Source organism: Acanthochromis polyacanthus, chromosome 6, assembly GCF_021347895.1.
Source record: "Acanthochromis polyacanthus isolate Apoly-LR-REF ecotype Palm Island chromosome 6, KAUST_Apoly_ChrSc, whole genome shotgun sequence".
NCBI classification, from domain to species: domain Eukaryota; kingdom Metazoa; phylum Chordata; class Actinopteri; family Pomacentridae; genus Acanthochromis; species Acanthochromis polyacanthus.
In genome coordinates this window covers 4,114,100-4,132,286 of record NC_067118.1, presented here as the reverse complement: position 1 = coordinate 4,132,286, position 18,187 = coordinate 4,114,100, and the positions used below count along the sequence as shown (strand labels likewise).

The 18,187-nt window shown below is 41.1% G+C and overlaps 1 protein-coding gene and 1 long non-coding RNA gene across 2 annotated transcripts in view; one reads left to right on the top strand and one right to left on the bottom strand.

Annotated features, from left to right (window-relative positions):
• Positions 1-18,187, bottom strand: part of LOC127534526 (uncharacterized) — a 308,994-nt gene that overhangs the window by 260,621 nt on the left and 30,186 nt on the right. The window lies entirely within an intron of this gene.
• plxna3 (plexin A3) overlaps positions 1-18,187 on the top strand; it is a 140,536-nt gene that overhangs the window by 106,515 nt on the left and 15,834 nt on the right. The window contains 17 exon segments of the mRNA XM_051949856.1: positions 5,364-5,460; positions 6,500-6,690; positions 6,782-6,930; positions 7,005-7,125; positions 8,545-8,681; positions 8,764-8,934; positions 9,020-9,113; positions 9,403-9,522; positions 10,635-10,754; positions 10,839-10,982; positions 12,882-13,116; positions 13,462-13,604; positions 13,855-14,010; positions 15,360-15,460; positions 15,652-15,718; positions 16,113-16,259; positions 16,337-16,496. Coding sequence (XP_051805816.1) covers positions 5,364-5,460; positions 6,500-6,690; positions 6,782-6,930; positions 7,005-7,125; positions 8,545-8,681; positions 8,764-8,934; positions 9,020-9,113; positions 9,403-9,522; positions 10,635-10,754; positions 10,839-10,982; positions 12,882-13,116; positions 13,462-13,604; positions 13,855-14,010; positions 15,360-15,460; positions 15,652-15,718; positions 16,113-16,259; positions 16,337-16,496 — 2,353 coding nt within the window.

Sequence of the window (18,187 nt, the reverse complement as noted above, 5' to 3'; positions counted from 1 at the left end):
GGTCGTTGTTCAGATGGTATTGATCGGTCTGACTGAGACACACGCCATCTATCTGGTTGGTCTTCCTACCACTGTGAGGACCAAAATGAACCTGAAAACCTTCTGAGAGGCTCAAACAAAAAGTGTTCTCACATTGTCTGGAGGTTCTCGGTCGTCAGGTCCTGGTGGTCATAGGAGCTTCAGTAGAAATGAGAGAGATAACAATCACATTTTGAAAGTGGGGACGTATTTGGGGGAAAGGGGAAATCGTAGGACCTTCAGTAGAAACCAACTGGACTTCTCTAGGAGGTTCTTGAAGATGTTCCACCTTCATCCAAGGTTCTTCTTCTGTTCTACAACCACATATATAAATATAAAATAGCCAAAAAAAGACTCAAAATGATCATAAATAGGCACAAAATGACCACAGAAAGAAACAAAACAACTACTAATAGACACAAAACAACCACAAATATACATACAATCAGAATCAGAATCACTTTATTCGTCCCCGAAGGGAAATTCAGTTGTCAGGGTTCTTATCTGTTTATTTTTTAATTGAATAGCCTGACTGCTGATGGCAAGAAAGATTTCCTAAATCTTTCAGTCTTGCAGTGCAGGGATAGGAGCCGTCCACTGATGTTTCGTTGTTCATTGAGGCAGATGTGAAGTGGATGATCCATGTTGGTCAGAATGGCCTCCATCTTGCTCAGTGCCCGTCTCTCCACCTCATCCTCCAATGAGTTCATTGTGATTCCAACCACAGAGCAGCTTTTTTAATCAGTTTGTTCAGACGCCTTGCATCCTTCTATTTTATGCTGCCTCCCCACCAGACTGCAGCATAAAACAGGACACTTGCTACCACAGACTGATAAAACATCTGCAGCATCTTACTGCAGATGTCTAAAGATCAAAGTCTTCTGAGACAAAGTCGACTCTGGCCCTTTTTGTAGATGAAGTCTACGTTTGTAGACCAGTCCAACTTATTATCAAGGTGGACACCTAAATATTTATATGATGTCACCATCTCGATGTCCACAAGTGTTCACTGGCTGAAGAGGGGGTTTGGATCTGCAGAAATCTATGATCATTTCCTTTGTCTTTGAGGCGTTGAGTAGCAGCAGTTTTTGTGACTCCAGTCACTGAAGGCACTTCTCAGATCTCTGTATTCAGCCTCATGTCCATTTCTGATACATGCCACGATAGCAGTGTCATCAGAGTATTTCTGAATGTGGCAGGACTCAGTGCTGTATTTGAAGTCAGATGTATACAGAGTGAACAGGAATGGAGCCAGGACTGTTCCTTGTGGAGCTCCAGTACTACTCATTAATGTCCCAGAAACACAGTTCCCCAGCCTGACAAACTGTGGCCTTCCTGTCAGGTAATCTGTAATCCATGAAACACAGGAAGGATCCACTCCCATCTCTGTGAGCTTGTCTTTGAGGATGGTGGGTTGGATGGAGTTGAATGCATTTGAAAAATCAAAGAACATGATTGTCACATAAACTCCAGGTTCCTCCAGATGAGACAGGACACGGTGAAGCATGAAGAGGATGGCATCATCCACTCCAATGTGTTCTTTGTAAGCAAACTGCAAAGAATCGAGTTTGTCTTTGACCTCAAGCCTCAGTAGACGTAAAACCAGCCGCTTCAGATTTTTCGTGATGTATGAGGTCAGAGCAATAGGTCTGTAGTCCTTTAGTTCAGCCGGACATTTGATTTTTGGTACCGGTACGATACATGATGTTTTCCATAGAGCAGGCACCCGCCCCAGCTGCTAAAACAGCAGAACAAAAACCAAAATGATCATAAACAGGCACAAAACGGCTACAAAAACATATCAAACTGTCACAAATATGCAAAAACAATTACAAAGAGCCACTGACTAACTGACTGTCAGTTGGCCTCATAATGGCCGACATGACATCTGTGTTTTCACAAATACGCCAGTAGCCAAGAGAAGCCGACTGTAAGTACAAAATAAAGGTGAAAAACTAAGTTTTTATTGATACGTTTTGTGGGTAATTTGAACTCATTACCAGTATTTTCTAGAGTTACAGCCCTCCCCTACCTGGAGGGATGAAAACCCTGCAACTCCCAATCAGTCAGCTAGAGCTGAAGAAGAACCTTGGATGAAGGTGGAACATTGTCTAGAACCTTCAGAAGGAGTCCAGTTGGTTTCTCCTGAAGCTCCAACGATTTCACAATTTTCCTAAAAAGAAAAATTCCCCTTTTCCCCCACTGTTGGGATTGCTATCTGTATGGGGACAATGATGCAAAACCAGGTGCACACACACATACACACACACACACACACACACACACACACACACACACACACACACACACACACACACACACAAACACACCAACTGTTCGTCTGCTCGTGCTCGTTTCCGGTCCTTCATCTGTCTTCCCTTCAGTGAGGCCACATCACATACACACACACACACACACACTGCGCTGACATACCACCGCTATAACACACAACAACACACACATACAGATGGTCAGTGTGCGTCTGTATTTAATTAAGTTACTATTCCCAGTGGAAATTGGCCATTTAGTACAACACACACACACACACACACACACACACACACACACACACACACACACACACACTCCTGCTCGTCCTCCGTGGTGTGCAGCAGGCTTAAGGTTGCGGTTTGTTAAATAAATCAGTTTTTCTGATTCTGAGCTACAGATGTGTGGAACCTTCGTCAGATTCCTGGAAGTCCTCGGTGTTTTTCTCCAGATGTCTTTAAATTTGTCCCGTGAAACGACTTTCTGTGGTGTTTTGTGTCTCTTTGTGGTCGTTTTGTGTCTCTATGGTTTTTTGTGTCTCTTTGTGGTCGTTTTGTGTCTCTATGGTTTTTTGTGTCTCTTTGTGGTCGTTTTGAGTCTCTATGGTTGTTTTGTGTCTCTTTGTGGTCGTTTTGTGTCTCTTTGTGGTCGTTTTGTCTCTATGGTTGTTTTGTGTCTCTTTGTGGTAGTTTTGTGTCTCTGTGATCATTTTGTGTCTCTTTGTGGTTGTTTTGTGTGTCTATGGTTTTTTGTGTCTATGGTTGTTTTGTGTCTCTTTGTGATCGTTTTGTGATCTCAATCCCGTCCAAAACGAGATCTCAAACCAGGTCTCAACCAGTCTGAAACCAGTTACTTAAAGCTGCCCCTGTTTCTGTGGTGGAGCCTCCAGTGGACATTTGTTGAACTGCAGTTTGTGTTCAGGAGCAGTTTTAGTGACTTTGTGAGGTCCTCGGCTGTAGCTGCAGATCAGAGCTGCGTTCAGGATCATCAGGAGTGTGTTCAGCAGCACTTCCATTTTCAAACATTTCTAGAGTGTGTGTGTGTGTGTGTGTGTGTGTGTGTGTGTGTGTGTGTGTGTGTGTGTGTGTGTGTGTGTGTGTAATCAGTGTGTGTGTGTGGATGACTTATGCACCTCCGTCGGGCTCAGCTGGCTGCTTTTAATGGAAAATCAGTGCATTAGACACACACACACATCTTTCTCCCTCTCGCAGTCGGTCGTGGTATTTCACATATTTCAGCCGTGTGGTCATCACTCCTGCACACAAACACACGCACACTTGTGTTTCTATCCTTGTGAGGACCCTCAGTGCGTTCGTGGGCGCCATGCGTCCTCACAGAGGTGGACAAACACACGTGGTTATGAGTAATGTGGTCGTTGTTGCGTCTCTGCAGAAAAGATCATTTTAATATCAATGCTTTATTAATTACAGCCCCATGTGTGTGTAGTCAGTGTGTGTGTGTGTGTAGTTATTGTGTGTTTGAGGTAAAAAGCTGTAAAAGTGATCATACAGACATTGAAGCAGTTTTTGCTGAGGAGGGAACATTGAAGTGAAGCCTGACTTAATGAAATGAAATTAGTTAATTTTGTGTGTGTGTGTGTGTGTGTGTGGTTAGTGTGTGTGTTTGTGTTGTGGTGTCGTACTGTAGATTTTTACATCAGATATTTTTGCTGAAGTAAGGTCATACAGCTGCCACCTCCTCTTAATTAAACTATCAGTGTGTGTTTGTGCGTGTGCATGTGAGCTTGTGTGTGTGTGTGTGTGTGTGTGTGTGTGTGAGTTAATGAAACAAGCAGCAGACCAGTCATTAAGACACATCGATTTTCAATCTTTCAGAAAACTCGACTTCTCTCTGCTTCCATGGAGTGTGTCTGTGATAATGCACGTGTGTGTGTGTGTGTGTGTGTGTGTGTGTGTGTGTGTAGTCAGAGTGCGTAATGAACAATCCAACGCATCTCCAAAGTTGTTGAAAAGACACGAGAGTCTGTGTCCTGAATATGTCAGCTCGACTCGCCAGATAATCTGATGCCCCACACACACAGACACACACACACAGACACACACACACACACACACACACACACACACACACACACACACACATACACACACACACACACACACACACACACACACAGACATTCTCCCGGCTGTATTTTTCTTATATTTTCCTCAGATGAAGGCTTCAGGTAGATCAGCTCTGAGTCCATTATGTTGTTTCCATGACGGTGTTTTTGGCGGTTACCGTGGAAACCGTTCGCCGCCGCCATGACAACGCCGCTCTGCTGCCGCATGTGTCTGTGTGTTCATTTTCAGTGGTTTTTTTTTTTAGAGTATCTGTGCTGAGTTTATTCCGGACGATAAAAACGTCAAAAAGGATGCAAATAATTTGAGCTATTTTCCCATTTTATATTATTTATTTGTGTTTTAATACACATGGAATTATTGTTATTATAGAATTACAAAAACAAACTATATTTACACGTCTAATATAAACTAACATTTATCCTCTGCAGCAGTCAGATTTCATCTTTTTTTTAACATGACAGCTGTTAAATTACAGATTTACCCAGTCCAGAACCAATGTAAAACCAGGTATCAAACCTCAAATTCTATAAATATATTTCTAATATTACATACTTTTGCTAACAACTGAAAAAGAAATGTTTGTTGTCCAAAATAAAAATGTTATTTTTATGTATTTGTTCATTTCAGTGTTTTTTAATCCAAATTTCTTACATTAAAAGGTAAAAATACTCCTGATCGCATGTAAAAACGCAGTATTTTTACTTTTCTTGTTTTTCATGTGTTTAGTTTTGCAGTAAACTGTGGGAGTTGTTGTTCTGCTGCAGTGATATTATTTAAATAAATATAATCAGTAGCATCATTAGTTATATAAACAGAAATACTGGCTGGAAACTGTGATAAAAATAATCCGTAGTTTTATTATTTGGCTGCTTTCTTCTGTACGTCAGATTTTTCTCCTTTAATTAAAAATCCTTCCTGCAGTTTAATGCTGAATAACACAGAAATATATTTCCTAATTAAACATTAATCATTGTTTGTGTTTTTTTCCAGTATTGGTATGAAGGCGATGAAGCCGGCGATCTTCCCGTGGATTTTTCCATCGTCTGGGACGGAGATTTCTTCATCGACAAACCAGCATCTATGAAAGGTAAAAACTGTTTCTGATTACAAACCGAACAATTTCTCAAATCTTTATTTATTTATTCAGTGGTTACAGTTTACATTAGTAATAACCAGAACAAAAACACAAGCTGAAAATAGGCTGGAATAAACAAAGCTGATAGTTCATTATGTGTAAACACAAAAGCGCAAGTGGAGAAATGTGTAGCTTCACATCAGCAAAAATAACCAACATTTATTATTAGAAAATTAAAGTATTCTGTATTTACAGCTCAGTTTACGTTCTGATATGTAATCAGTTTACTTTATTTTCAGTGAAGTGAAAGTAAGTGAAAATATTTAAATTTTTATTTCAATCAACAGCAAATCAGATGGAAAACAGCATAAAATAAAATAACTGAGACCACAAACTAAATGTAAACATGAGAGAATACAGTTTATTATCTACATTTATGGTTTATGTTAGAACTTTAAAACCTACTGTCGGCTATATTTAATTTACATTTATGACAACAAACACAAGATTACATACAATATTACAAATTTACCTAACAAGTCCCTATATCATTATGTGAATTATTAAGATTAATTTTAATATTTTAATATTTATAGCAATTATTTGTTCTTTACTTATCATTTTACACAACAATATTATTAATTTATGTGTATTTATCTGACTAAGTTAAGTATTAAGGTTATAAATTTAAATATGTAAATTCATGTGTTTAATTTTAAAATATAGATTAAAGTTCTATTTTTTAATTCAAGGTTCTGTTTATGTTATACTGTTTATAATTATTTACGTTCTTTAACTTTACTAGTCATTTTACCCTACATTATTATTAATTGTATGTATTTACCTTTAAATGATTTAAATATTTATATGGTTAGATCCTACACTATGTATAATTAATGTGAGTAATTTAAAAATTACAGTTAAGGTTTTAGTATATTAAACTACTTATAATTATTCATGGTCCTGATACTTTATGATTTTATTAAAGGACCATAAATGTAAGTTATGATTTGTGGTGTTTATTGCGTCGGTAAATTGTTGGTTGTTGCAGCACTGCTCTATAAATGCGAGGCTCAGCGCTCCAGCTGTGGTCAGTGTCTCAAAGCTCCGCCCACCTTTGAATGCGGTTGGTGCACGGAGAGTCGCAGGTGTCTCCTGCGGCAGCACTGCCCCTCACCTGAGCAGAACTGGATGCACCATGGCCGACACAACCTACGCTGCAGCCACCCACGCATCACCAGGGTAAGAACCACATAAACATCATCGCTGAGCTCATTCATTAAGCTGGTTGTGGTTATTGATTAGTTGTTGACCTCTGGCTCTGCCCCCTCAGATCGACCCTCTGACCGGACCTCGGGAAGGCGGGACTTGGGTCACCATCGAGGGGGAGAATCTGGGTCTGCAGGTGAAGGAAATCACTCACGTCCAGGTGGCCGGTGTCCGCTGCAACCCGGTACCGTCACAGTACGTCAGCGCCGAGAGGTCAGTCTATTAGCATGTTAGCATGTCCGTATAAACATGTCAGAGGCGTGTTCTGACTCTGTGTGTGTCTGCAGGATCGTGTGCAACATGGACGAAGCCCTCCTCCCCCACTCACCTGGCGGTCCGGTGGAACTCTGCATCGGCGTCTGCAGCGCCGAGTACCGAACCCTTTCCACGCAGACGTACTCCTTCGTGGTAAGTGACGGGGCGGAGTCACTGTGTCTAGGCCACGCCCCCTTAAACTTCACCAGCCGCCATCTTGACTGTCCTGGATGTCCACTGTACTGATCATTTTCTAGATAACGGTGACTAGTAAATGCTAGCTGTCTAGCTAACTAGCTATATATTCACTATTTCTCTCCATAAACTAGTTGTATTTTTAGCTTGCTAGCTATAACATTACTGTCCACTCACTAATTATATTTGCCTTCAAAACCAAAGTCAACTTATACTTTCCCCATGGATTGATTGAGCTTTTAGCTTGCTAGCTGTACATTAGCTGTTGCTTACTCAGTCACTTTTAGCTGTCCAGCTAACTACACAACGACTACTTTTCCCCATTGATTACTTGTGCTTTTCACTTGCTAGTTATAACATTAGCATGAAGGTACTTTTATGCCTTTGAAACACAACACTAAATGACTGTTAGCTATCTAGCTTGATAGCTGCATATCTGGTTTTATCCCCCATCAATTAATTGTGGTCTTAGCTCACCAGCTATAACAGTAGCCTCAACTTACTAATTTAATTTGTTTTCAAAACCAAACTCAACTTACACTGTCCCCATGGATTGGTTGTTCTTTTAGCTTGGTTGATGTAACATTAACTGCAACTAATTTATTAAATTCACCTTCACAACACAACTGTCAATCATTGCTAGCTGTCCAGCTAACTAACTACACGTTGACTGCTTTTTCCCATCAATTAGTTGTGCTTTTATATCTCTATCTATAACATTAGAATCTATTTGATAATTAAATTTGCCTTTGAAACAGAACAATAAATGACTGTTAGCTGTCTAACTTGCTAGCTACATTTCTGGTTCTATCACTTATCGGTTAATTGCATTCTTAACTTGCTAGCTATAACAGTACCATCAACTTACGAGTTAAATTTGCCTTTAAAACACAACAATTAATCACTGTTAACTGTCTAGATTGCTAGCTACATATTTACTTCTATCCCCCACCGATTAATTGTGCTCTTAGCTTGCTTGCTACAACATTAGCATCAGTTTTCTAACTAAATTAGCATCCAGAAATGTTAAGAAAAGTTTCATTTACCCAGATCCCAAAGTCATACCACATAAGTATTTGAACCCTGTAACTGGTAAAAAACAAAAACAAAGAAAACTACAATCTTAACTAAATTAAAATCATTGAAGGGGTAAGGAGAAACTGTCCACCTTCATGAATACTTCAATATGAATGATGTGAAAAATAATGGAGTAGTCCACTGCAAAGTTTCATATTTGATTAGCCCTTGAAAAACTTTGGATGCAAGAATCTTGAAACTGTCAGGTAAATGAAGCGAATAAGAAAAATATGATTTAAACTGGATATACTTGTGTGAGATACAAATACTTGATGAGTAAATATTGTTCTATTCCTCCAGACCCCCAGTTTCAGCCGTGTTCGCCCGGAGAAGGGGCCCGTTTCTGGGGGAACCAGACTGACGGTGACGGGTCGACACCTGGACGCCGGCAGCTCCGTCACCGTCTTCATCGACAAGGAGGAGTGTCTGTTTGTCAAGTCAGTCTGGATCTGTTAGAGTCTAATAAATGTGTTGGTAAAGACAGAACAGGTGTAATATTCATATATATTCTCCTCCCAGACGGACCAATCGGGAGATAGTCTGCATCACCCCCGCCTCCCTGACAGGCTCTGGCCCCGCCCCCATCCGTCTGATGATTGACAGGGCCGAGGTGACGAGCTCCGACACCAAATACATCTACACCGAGGACCCGACCATCACCAGCATCGAGCCCAACTGGACCATCCTCAAGTAAGTCCTCCAGACCCAGACCCTCAATAATCAATCAATCAGGATCATTGATCTCTAACTTGTGATTGTGTGTTTGTGTTTGCAGTGGCAGCACAGTGATCACAGTAACAGGAACCAACCTGCTGACCATCCAGGAGCCCAAAATCAGAGCCAAATATGGAGGCGTGGAAACTAATAATGTAAGAACAACATGTCCACCCACTACAACACTCCAAGCTGTTTGCAACTTATACAGGTTTTATTCTACGGAAATGATGGTAAAAGCAAGAAACATTCAGTTTAGAATGTCATAAAGAGACGCAAAACAATTGCACAATAACTACAAAGAGACACAAAACAACCACAAAGAGACACAAGGTTACCATAGAGACACAATATTTCAATGCAACCAACACTCACGGCGACTTGAACTCCGCCCACCTTCACCTGTCCACACCTGATCCTAACCAGGTGTGTTTTTCTCTGCAGTTCTGCACTGTGGTCAATGACAGCACCATGACCTGTCTAGCTCCTGGTCTGATCTACAGTAAACCTAACCCACCAGAGGGGGCGCTGCATCCCGATGAGTTCGGCTTTATCTTCGACCAGGTATCACTGACCTTCAGCAGGAGTTGGTTGTATCTACATCACGGCGGTATAGTTTATCTGTTTTCTCAGATTTTAAGTTGGTGCAGAAAGACCTTGGTGACATTTGCAAAAAAAATCTAAATAAACTCAAAAGTTTTAACACTGAGATGGAAAGTCATCCATCCATCCATCCATCCAAAGGGCAACATCTTTGTAGATTTATTCAGGTCTTGGTTGCTTCCTTAGATGGTAACTGGACGTGTTTTTTTTTTTGTTTTTCATCTTCATCTTAGATGCTTTCTCAGTTCTAACTGACTGGTGAAGCGTCACAGGTTTTTATTCTTACCACCAACGCATATGGCTAAAGGGCTGTTAATAACCCAAGACTCACATGACTCATGGTGTTAATGGTGAATAAACTTATTAAACTGCCTGGGGAGGAATTGAAGGACTGCATTATGAGAACCAGATAAGAGGGGATAAGAAAGCCATCTGCGTTAAACTGTAACAGTCATCTCTAAGTGACTTATTGGGTACTTATAACATGGTTCTGAGATCCCTCCACCATTAACACCTTGAGTCATGCACTCCTCTGCTAATTGATGAGTCCAAAGTCTTGAAAGTCTTGGGTAGTTGACAATACTCGAGTATCAGGTTTTTGACTGTCTTGAGACATGGAAGTCTCGGGGTGTTGATGGTTCATAAGTTATGAAAGCCTGGTGTTGTCGGCAATCTTGAATCATGTGAGTCTCAGGTTGTTGATGGTCCTGAACATGTGAACGTTTTGGTTTAATGATGATCTCTGGAGTCAAGAAAATCTTGGGTTGTTGACAATCTCAAGACTGTTGACTTCTGGGTGGTTGCTGAGTTGTCACATCTGAGTTGTGTGGTTTGTGGCTGAGTATAAATACCTGGAACTCCCAACCCACTTAGAAAACCTTTAGCTTTAAGGATCTAAAACAAGTCCAGTTGTTTCTGCTGGAGCACTCGGTTCATACCGAGCGGTACTTCAGAGAGCTTTTGTGAGATCTTAAAATGTTTAGAAAGAAAGAATTAAAGTGAACTCAGGATGCAGAACGATGTTGTGATGGAAGCTTCCCACCAGACTCTGAACCAGTTCTGGTTGTGTCCAGGTCTCCTCCCTGCTGGTCCTCAACTCCACCCCCTTTATCCACTACCCAAACCCAACCTTCGATCCTCTGGGGAACTCTGGGATCCTGGAAGTCAAACCGGGCTCGCCCATCATCCTAAAGGTGAGCTTCACAAGAAGAAGAAGAAGAAGTAAAACTGGTGTTTCAGAATAAAGTGTTTTGACTAAAGACATGTTTGTGTTTCAGGGTAAGAACTTGATCCCGCCGGCGCCCGGAAACATCCGTCTGAACTACACCGTCCTGATTGGAGAGTCACCCTGCCTGCTGACCGTGTCAGAGAACCAGCTGCTCTGTGATTCGCCAGATCTCACCGGAGAACAGCGAGTTCTGGTGAGTGATGGGAGATTAGCCCCGCCTCCTTTTTTAACCTGAATGTGATTGGTTCACAAAAATCTACACATAACACTGAACACAGGGAGATAGGGTCAAGAAGAGGAGTCGTCATCTCTGGAAAACTGGACACCGGACCAAGAAGTGTCAGGCAGTTCTGTTGGACGTGACTGTTAAGTTTTAGTGTTGAAGTAGAGAAAAAAGCCTTCAAATCACCCACAAAGAGACACAAAATAAATGTAAAGAGACAGAAAAGACTAAAATTAAATACAGTTACATGTCAATTACAAGTAAGATTTTCTAATTTGAGAAAACTTCCAGTAATATTTTTGCAGCATTGAAGCCCTGTACATCTGTGAGGGACAAGTAGCTCTTAATGATTAGAACGACATAAAACCAGAGTGAAATATCTTCAAAGTGATTCTATCTCAGTTCCAGAAGCTGTTTTTAGACACACCTGAGAGTCAGGATTCAGATTCAGAAGGAACAGAGGAGCAGGAGGAGCAGGAGGAGGTCTTCTTAAAGGTGAAAGTCATTACATTCAGCTGCAGGGAGTCATGGGTAATTGGTCTGATATCACAGATCAGAGAGGGACACACACTGAGTTCTGTTCCATCACTTCTGAGGACTTTACGCCGGCTTACATGGACACATAACACAACCACGACCTAAAGGTAACCTTTCACTAACCCTTTTTTAACAAACACTGTAGTGATCTTGGTGTTTGGGGAAAAAGTTTAAAAGAAAATAGCCTGTTAATATAATTATTTCTAATTAGATATGACAAAAGATACAGAGGTATAGTTATTGATGTAGTTCTTGTAGTTATTTCAAAATTAAATCATGGTCAATTTAATTTAGATTTAGAGAACAGAATGTACAAAAATCGACTCTTACATGTTAACTTAAAAACATGAAATATATCTGGAAGATGCAGTCCCTGGTGGATCAGAACCCCCGGGGTAGAACCACACCATAAAGACTAAAGAACACTCCAAGAAACTCTGAGAAAAGGTTAATAATAATAATAACTTTATTTATATAGCACTTTCAAATCAAAGTGCTTTACAGCGGTTGTTCAAAAGCATCAGTCAGGATACAAGAACATTTCCAAGTTCCGGAAGATCTCTTGGAGTCCAGTTAAATCCATCATTAAGAAATGGAAGGAAGATGGAACATGAATATATCTGACTAGAGCACGACGTCCTCAAGAACTGAGAGACCAAGAAGAAAGAGACTAGAGAGGGAGCTTCAGCAGCTGAGATAGGAGAGACTGTTCATACAACTGTTGTCTGTACTTCACCAGTCAAAGCTTCATGGAGACGAAGAGAAAGACTCTGATAGAAAAAGCTCCAATTAAATCTGGACTAGAGTTCACCAGAAGACGTGGAGACTCTGAAGACACCTGGAAGAAGGTTCTTTGGTCTGAGGAGACCAGGATGGAGCTTTATGTCCATCAGACTAGATGATATGTTTGATGGACACCAAACACTGAACATTATCAAAAACACACCATCCCCACTGAGAAGCATGGTGGAGGCAGCATCATGATGTGAAGCATGGTGGAGGCAGCATCATGATGTGAAGCATGGTGGAGGCAGCATCATGATGTGAAGCATGGTGGAGGCAGCATCATGATGTGAAGCATGGTGGAGGTAGCATCATGATGTGAAGCATGGTGGTGGCAGCATCATGATATGAAGCATGGTGGAGGCAACATCATGATGTGAAGCACGGTGGTGGCAGCATCATGATCATTTTGACATTAAAGAGTCTTTTTGTTTGTTGGCCAAATATCCAAAGTAAACTGACACTGATTCAATGTTGAAAAAGCAGTAAAAGTGGAGGTGAATACTTCCTGTAGATATTTAGATGTTTTCCCTCCATGTTTCCACTCAGATCCTGGTTGGTGGTCTGGAGTACTCACCGGGCACGCTCCACATCTACTCTGACTCCGCCCTCACGCTGCCTGCCATCATCGGTATCGGGGCGGGCGGCGGTGTGCTGCTCATCGCCATCATCGCTGTGCTCATTGCCTACAAGAGGAAAACCCGCGATGCCGACCGAACGCTCAAACGGCTGCAGCTGCAGATGGACAACCTGGAGAGTCGGGTGGCGCTAGAGTGCAAAGAGGGTCGGTGCTGCTTTCTTCATCCTTCATCTCCTTCCTTCCTTCATCTTCTTCCTTCCTTCCTTCCATTCTTCCTTCCTTCCTTCCTTTTTGATTTCTTCCTTCCCTCTTTTGTTCCTTCTTTCCTTCCTTCCTTCCTTCCTTCCTTTCTTCCTTCTTTCCTTCCTTCCTTCATCTCCTTCCATCTTTACTTCATACCTTCATCTCCTTCCTTCCTTCCATTCTTCCTTCCTTCCTTCCTTCTTTACTTCATTCCTTCATCTTCTTCCTTCCTTCTTTCCTTCCTTCCTTCCTTCCTTCCTTCCTTCCTTCCTTCCTTCAGTGACCATGTTTCCTCGCCTCCTTTAGCCTTCGCTGAACTTCAGACGGACATCCAGGAACTGACCAACGACATGGATGGCGTGAAGATTCCTTTCTTGGAGTATCGGACGTACACCATGAGGGTGATGTTCCCAGGAATCGAGGAGCATCCCGTCCTAAAGGAGCTGGACGTACGTAGGACCGCAGGGGGTGGAGCTTAGCACAGTTTAATTAGGTTTAATCTGGGTTAATTATGTTTACTTATTTTTATTCAGGTTCATTCAAGTTTGTTCAGATTTAGTCAAGTTTACGGAGGTTAATCTCAGGCTCATCTCTTGGTTCTTGTCCTGGTTCTGGTCTTGGTTCTGGTCCGGTTGTATATGTCGCCTCTGACAGGAGTCTTTAGCAGGACCAGAGTGTGACTGTACGTCTTCTCTTTAGTCTCCAGCTAATGTGGAAAAAGCTCTACGACTCTTCAGCCAGCTGCTGAACAACAAAATGTTCCTGTTGACCTTCATCCACACACTGGAGGCCCAGAGATCTTTCTCCATGAGGGACCGTGGCAACGTGGCCTCGCTGCTGATGGCCGCGCTGCAGGTAGCTGCTAACAACACCGCTAAAAACGCTGCTAATCATACTGCAAATACTGGTAGTAATAATTCAAATCACACCGCTAATCATACTGCTAATCATAATGCTAATTACACCACTAAAAACATTGCTAGTAACAGTGCTAAAAACACTGCTAATCATACTGTTAATAATACTGCTAATCATACTCCTAATACTGGTAGTAATAATTCAAATCACACCGCTAATCATACTGCTAATCATAATGCTAATTACACCACTAAAAACATTGCTCGTAACAGTGCTAAAAACACTGCTAATCATACTGTTAATAATACTGCTAATCATACTGCAAATACTGGTAGTAATAATTCAAATCACACCGCTAATCATAATGCTAATTACACTGCCAATACTGTTGGTAATAACATTTCTAATCAAACTGGTAATCATACTGATTATAATACTGCAAATACTGCTGGTATTGCTAATAACACTGCTAATGCTGTTACTGATTCTACTGCTAATACTGCTAGTAGATAATTCTAATAATGCTACTACTGAAACTGCTAACTGCTAATAACACTGCTAACACTGCTGCTAATGCTGTTCGTCATAACACTGCTAATCATACTGCTGATATTGCTGCTCAGAATGCTGCTAACACCGTTGCCAATAATACTGCTAATGATACTACTAATCATGCTCTTAATACTTCTGCTTATTACACTGCTAATACTGGTAGTAAAAATGCTAGTAACACCACTAATCATAATGCTAATAGTTCTGCCAATAATGCTGCTAATGCTGTTGGTAATAACACTGGTAATACTGCTGCTAAGCATTGTGCTAATCACACTGCTAATAAAGCTTTTTTTGATGCTGCTAATCATAGAGCTGCTAATAATGGTGCTAATTATTCTGCTGATAAAAACAATTCCAATAGTGCTGCACTTAATGCAGCCAATCATACTGCTAGTACTGATGGCAGTAACACTGCTACTACTCCTGTTAATGACACTGCTAGTAACAATGCTAATACTGCTGCTAAAAATGTTGGCTAATGCATGTGTACAGTGACTGTTAGTGTGTCTGTGGCATTTAAATGCTGCTAATGGACAAACTTGATTGACTGAAAATTATAAATGCTGTTAAAAGTCAACTTAAAGCTGTTATATTAATATTTGTGTTTAAAATATCAATACATTTTTTGAATGTCAAAAACAAGTTAATAGATCTTTTTGTATTTGGTTTATGATATATTTATTTTATGTTTAGCGGCTGATTATTCCTGCTGGTCACTGATTAATTAACTCTGATAATTAGACATTAATCAGCACCAGTTCCGACCGGTTAATTAATGATTTGTGCATCAGGGCCGGATGGAGTACGCTACGGTGGTGCTGAAGCAGCTGCTGGCCGACCTGATCGAGAAGAACCTGGAGAACCGGAACCATCCCAAGCTGCTGCTGAGGAGGTCAGTGGAACATCTGGAACATCTGGAACACCTCGGTTTACTTTTCCTTCCCGTCTTCTTTTATCTGTCCTCTTCTTCCATCATTATGACAACAAAGATCACAGATGACCTTATTTGGCTTTTCCTGTCCAGCCTGATTTGACCAATCGGGTTCTTCCTCTCTAACCTTTGACCTCTGTTGACCTTTTAAGGACGGAGTCTGTGGCTGAGAAGATGCTGACCAACTGGTTCACCTTCCTGCTGCATCGATTCCTCAAGGTACTCCATCTTTGCTCCGCCCCCCGGCTCACTAATTGACCTCTTCAGGCCTCGTTAGGCTCGTTAAGCTTCGTCTGACCGCGACCAATCAGATCAGAGCAGCAGCTAATTTATTCATTAGTTCATTCTGAGGAAACAGGAAATATCCTAAAGAGTTTAACCTAACCTGTCCTTCCTTCCTTCCTTCCTTCCTTCTATATTTCCTTCCTCCCTTCCTTACTTCCTTCCTTCCTTCTCTCCCTCCAATCCTTCCTTCCTTCCTTCCTCCCTTCCATCCTCCCTCCCATCCTTCCTTCCTTCTTTCCTTCCTTCCTCCCTTCCTTCCTTCCTTCCTTCCTTCCTTCCTGCCTTCCTTACTCCCTCCCATCCTTCCTTCCTTCCTTCCTTCCTTCAGGAGTGTGCTGGTGAGCCTCTCTTCATGCTGTATTGCGCCATAAAGCAGCAGATGGAGAAAGGACCGATTGATGCCATCACAGGAGAAGCTCGATATTCTCTGAGTGAAGACAAACTGATCCGGCAGCAGATCGACTACAAACAGCTGGTAACATACAACACACACACACATACACACAGTGTAATATGGCGTGGTGCGGTCACATGACTCTGTCCTCCTATCAGACGCTGATGTGCATCCCTCCGGAGGGCGAGGCCGGGACGGAGGTACCGGTCAAGGTGTTGAACTGCGACACGGTGACTCAGGTCAAAGACAAACTGCTGGATGCTGTTTACAAAGGAATCCCGTTTTCACAGAGACCTCAGGCTGACGACATGGACCTCGGTAAGGAAAACACATAAAACCAGCATCAAAACGCAGAAAATAACAAGCAGAAAACTGACAAGACTGTTTATAGCTAACTGCAGTTTTAGCCTGAAGCTAACGGAGACATTTTATCATTGTTTCATGTGTTTTCATGCAGCAAAATACTAATCTTTGTGTTTGTTCCTAAAATTAATAATACAACTAGAACTGGATCTAAACATAATGGAGAAAATAAAACGCTGGACAGGCTAATTGCTAACTAGCCTACCTTAGCATAGGCTAGTTAGCATTCGGCTTAGCACTTAGTTTTGCCAGAGTACAATAACCAGGTTAGTGAAATATACACAGTTACAGAGAGATTAGTGATTAAACAGAAACAGGGACTAAGTTTATATGCCATTAATATTTGGGTTAAGGTCAATATTCCGGTTTCTGAAACATTTGGAATAACCCGTTTACATGCCTAAACAGACAGAGTTACTCCTGTTAAAATGATGAGCGTAATCAATTGGGATGTTCCCATCCAAACCGGGACACACAGACAACGTCATGACGCAAATTGCGTATTTCCGGTGGGTCGCGCGCCAGACGCGGCATACAAGTAGTGCCGTACTCAAAAGATCAAGATTCCTTTCGGATGAAACATGCGCAGAACACAAATTAGTGTTTCTTTCTATGGGGATATTCCGATGCGCGTTTATATTACGAGATATTCGGGTTAGGAAAGGAGTAACCCAGGGGTCTTATTCGGGTTTTTAAAAACCGGAATCTGAGCATATTCGGGTTCTTGCAGGTGTTTACATGGCCGTACGCAACCGGGTTATTGCTAATATTCCGGTTATGAAAGGGTTATTGACTGCATATAAACGTAGTCAATGGAAAACAAATACAAAGTACAAAATGCAAAGCGTCTCAGTGTATGCCAAGGAATAGTACCTAAAAAATAAAAATAAATAAAAAAATTAAACAAATAACAAAAATTAAGCACAAAATGTAAAGTGTAAACTAAATTCATTTTCAAATTGTTACAAATACTACAAGAGCTAAAATGTTGGGAACTAGATAAACTTCTACCCTGCTAGTGTTAACATGCAGCAATCTAGCTGACTACACACACACCATGCTAGCTTAGCACTACCTCCAAGGCCAACAATTAGCTTATTGTTAGCTAGCAACGTTGTCATTGGTAATTAATCAGCTTCAGGAGCATAGAAATAATGCTTTATAACATAAACCAGTCAAACAGTGATGCTGATGCTGCTATCTGCCAGTAGAGAGCAGTGTAGTATGGTGCTACTAGCATGGCTAAAATATTCATATAGTTTGTTTGTACACTTTGAAAATAGTTTTACAAAATAAAGTACAACAAATACAAAAAACATACAACAAAAACAACTGCTAATGTAGGCTGCTAATGTTAGCATGTAGCAAACTACCTTACTACACACCATGGTAGTTTAGCACTATTTCCAAGGCCAACAGTTAGCTTATTGTAAGCTAACAATGCTGTTATTGGTTAATAATCAGCTTTAGGGGCATAAATATAATGTTTTCTAATTTAAACTGGTGAAACAGTGATGGTGTTGCTGCTGTCTGCCTGTAGAGGGCAGCGTAGCACGGTTCTGCTGGCCTGGCTAAAATAATCCTAAAATTTGTTTGTACACTTTTCATTGTTTCTGTTTAATCACTAACTAATGTTGCTGTACAAC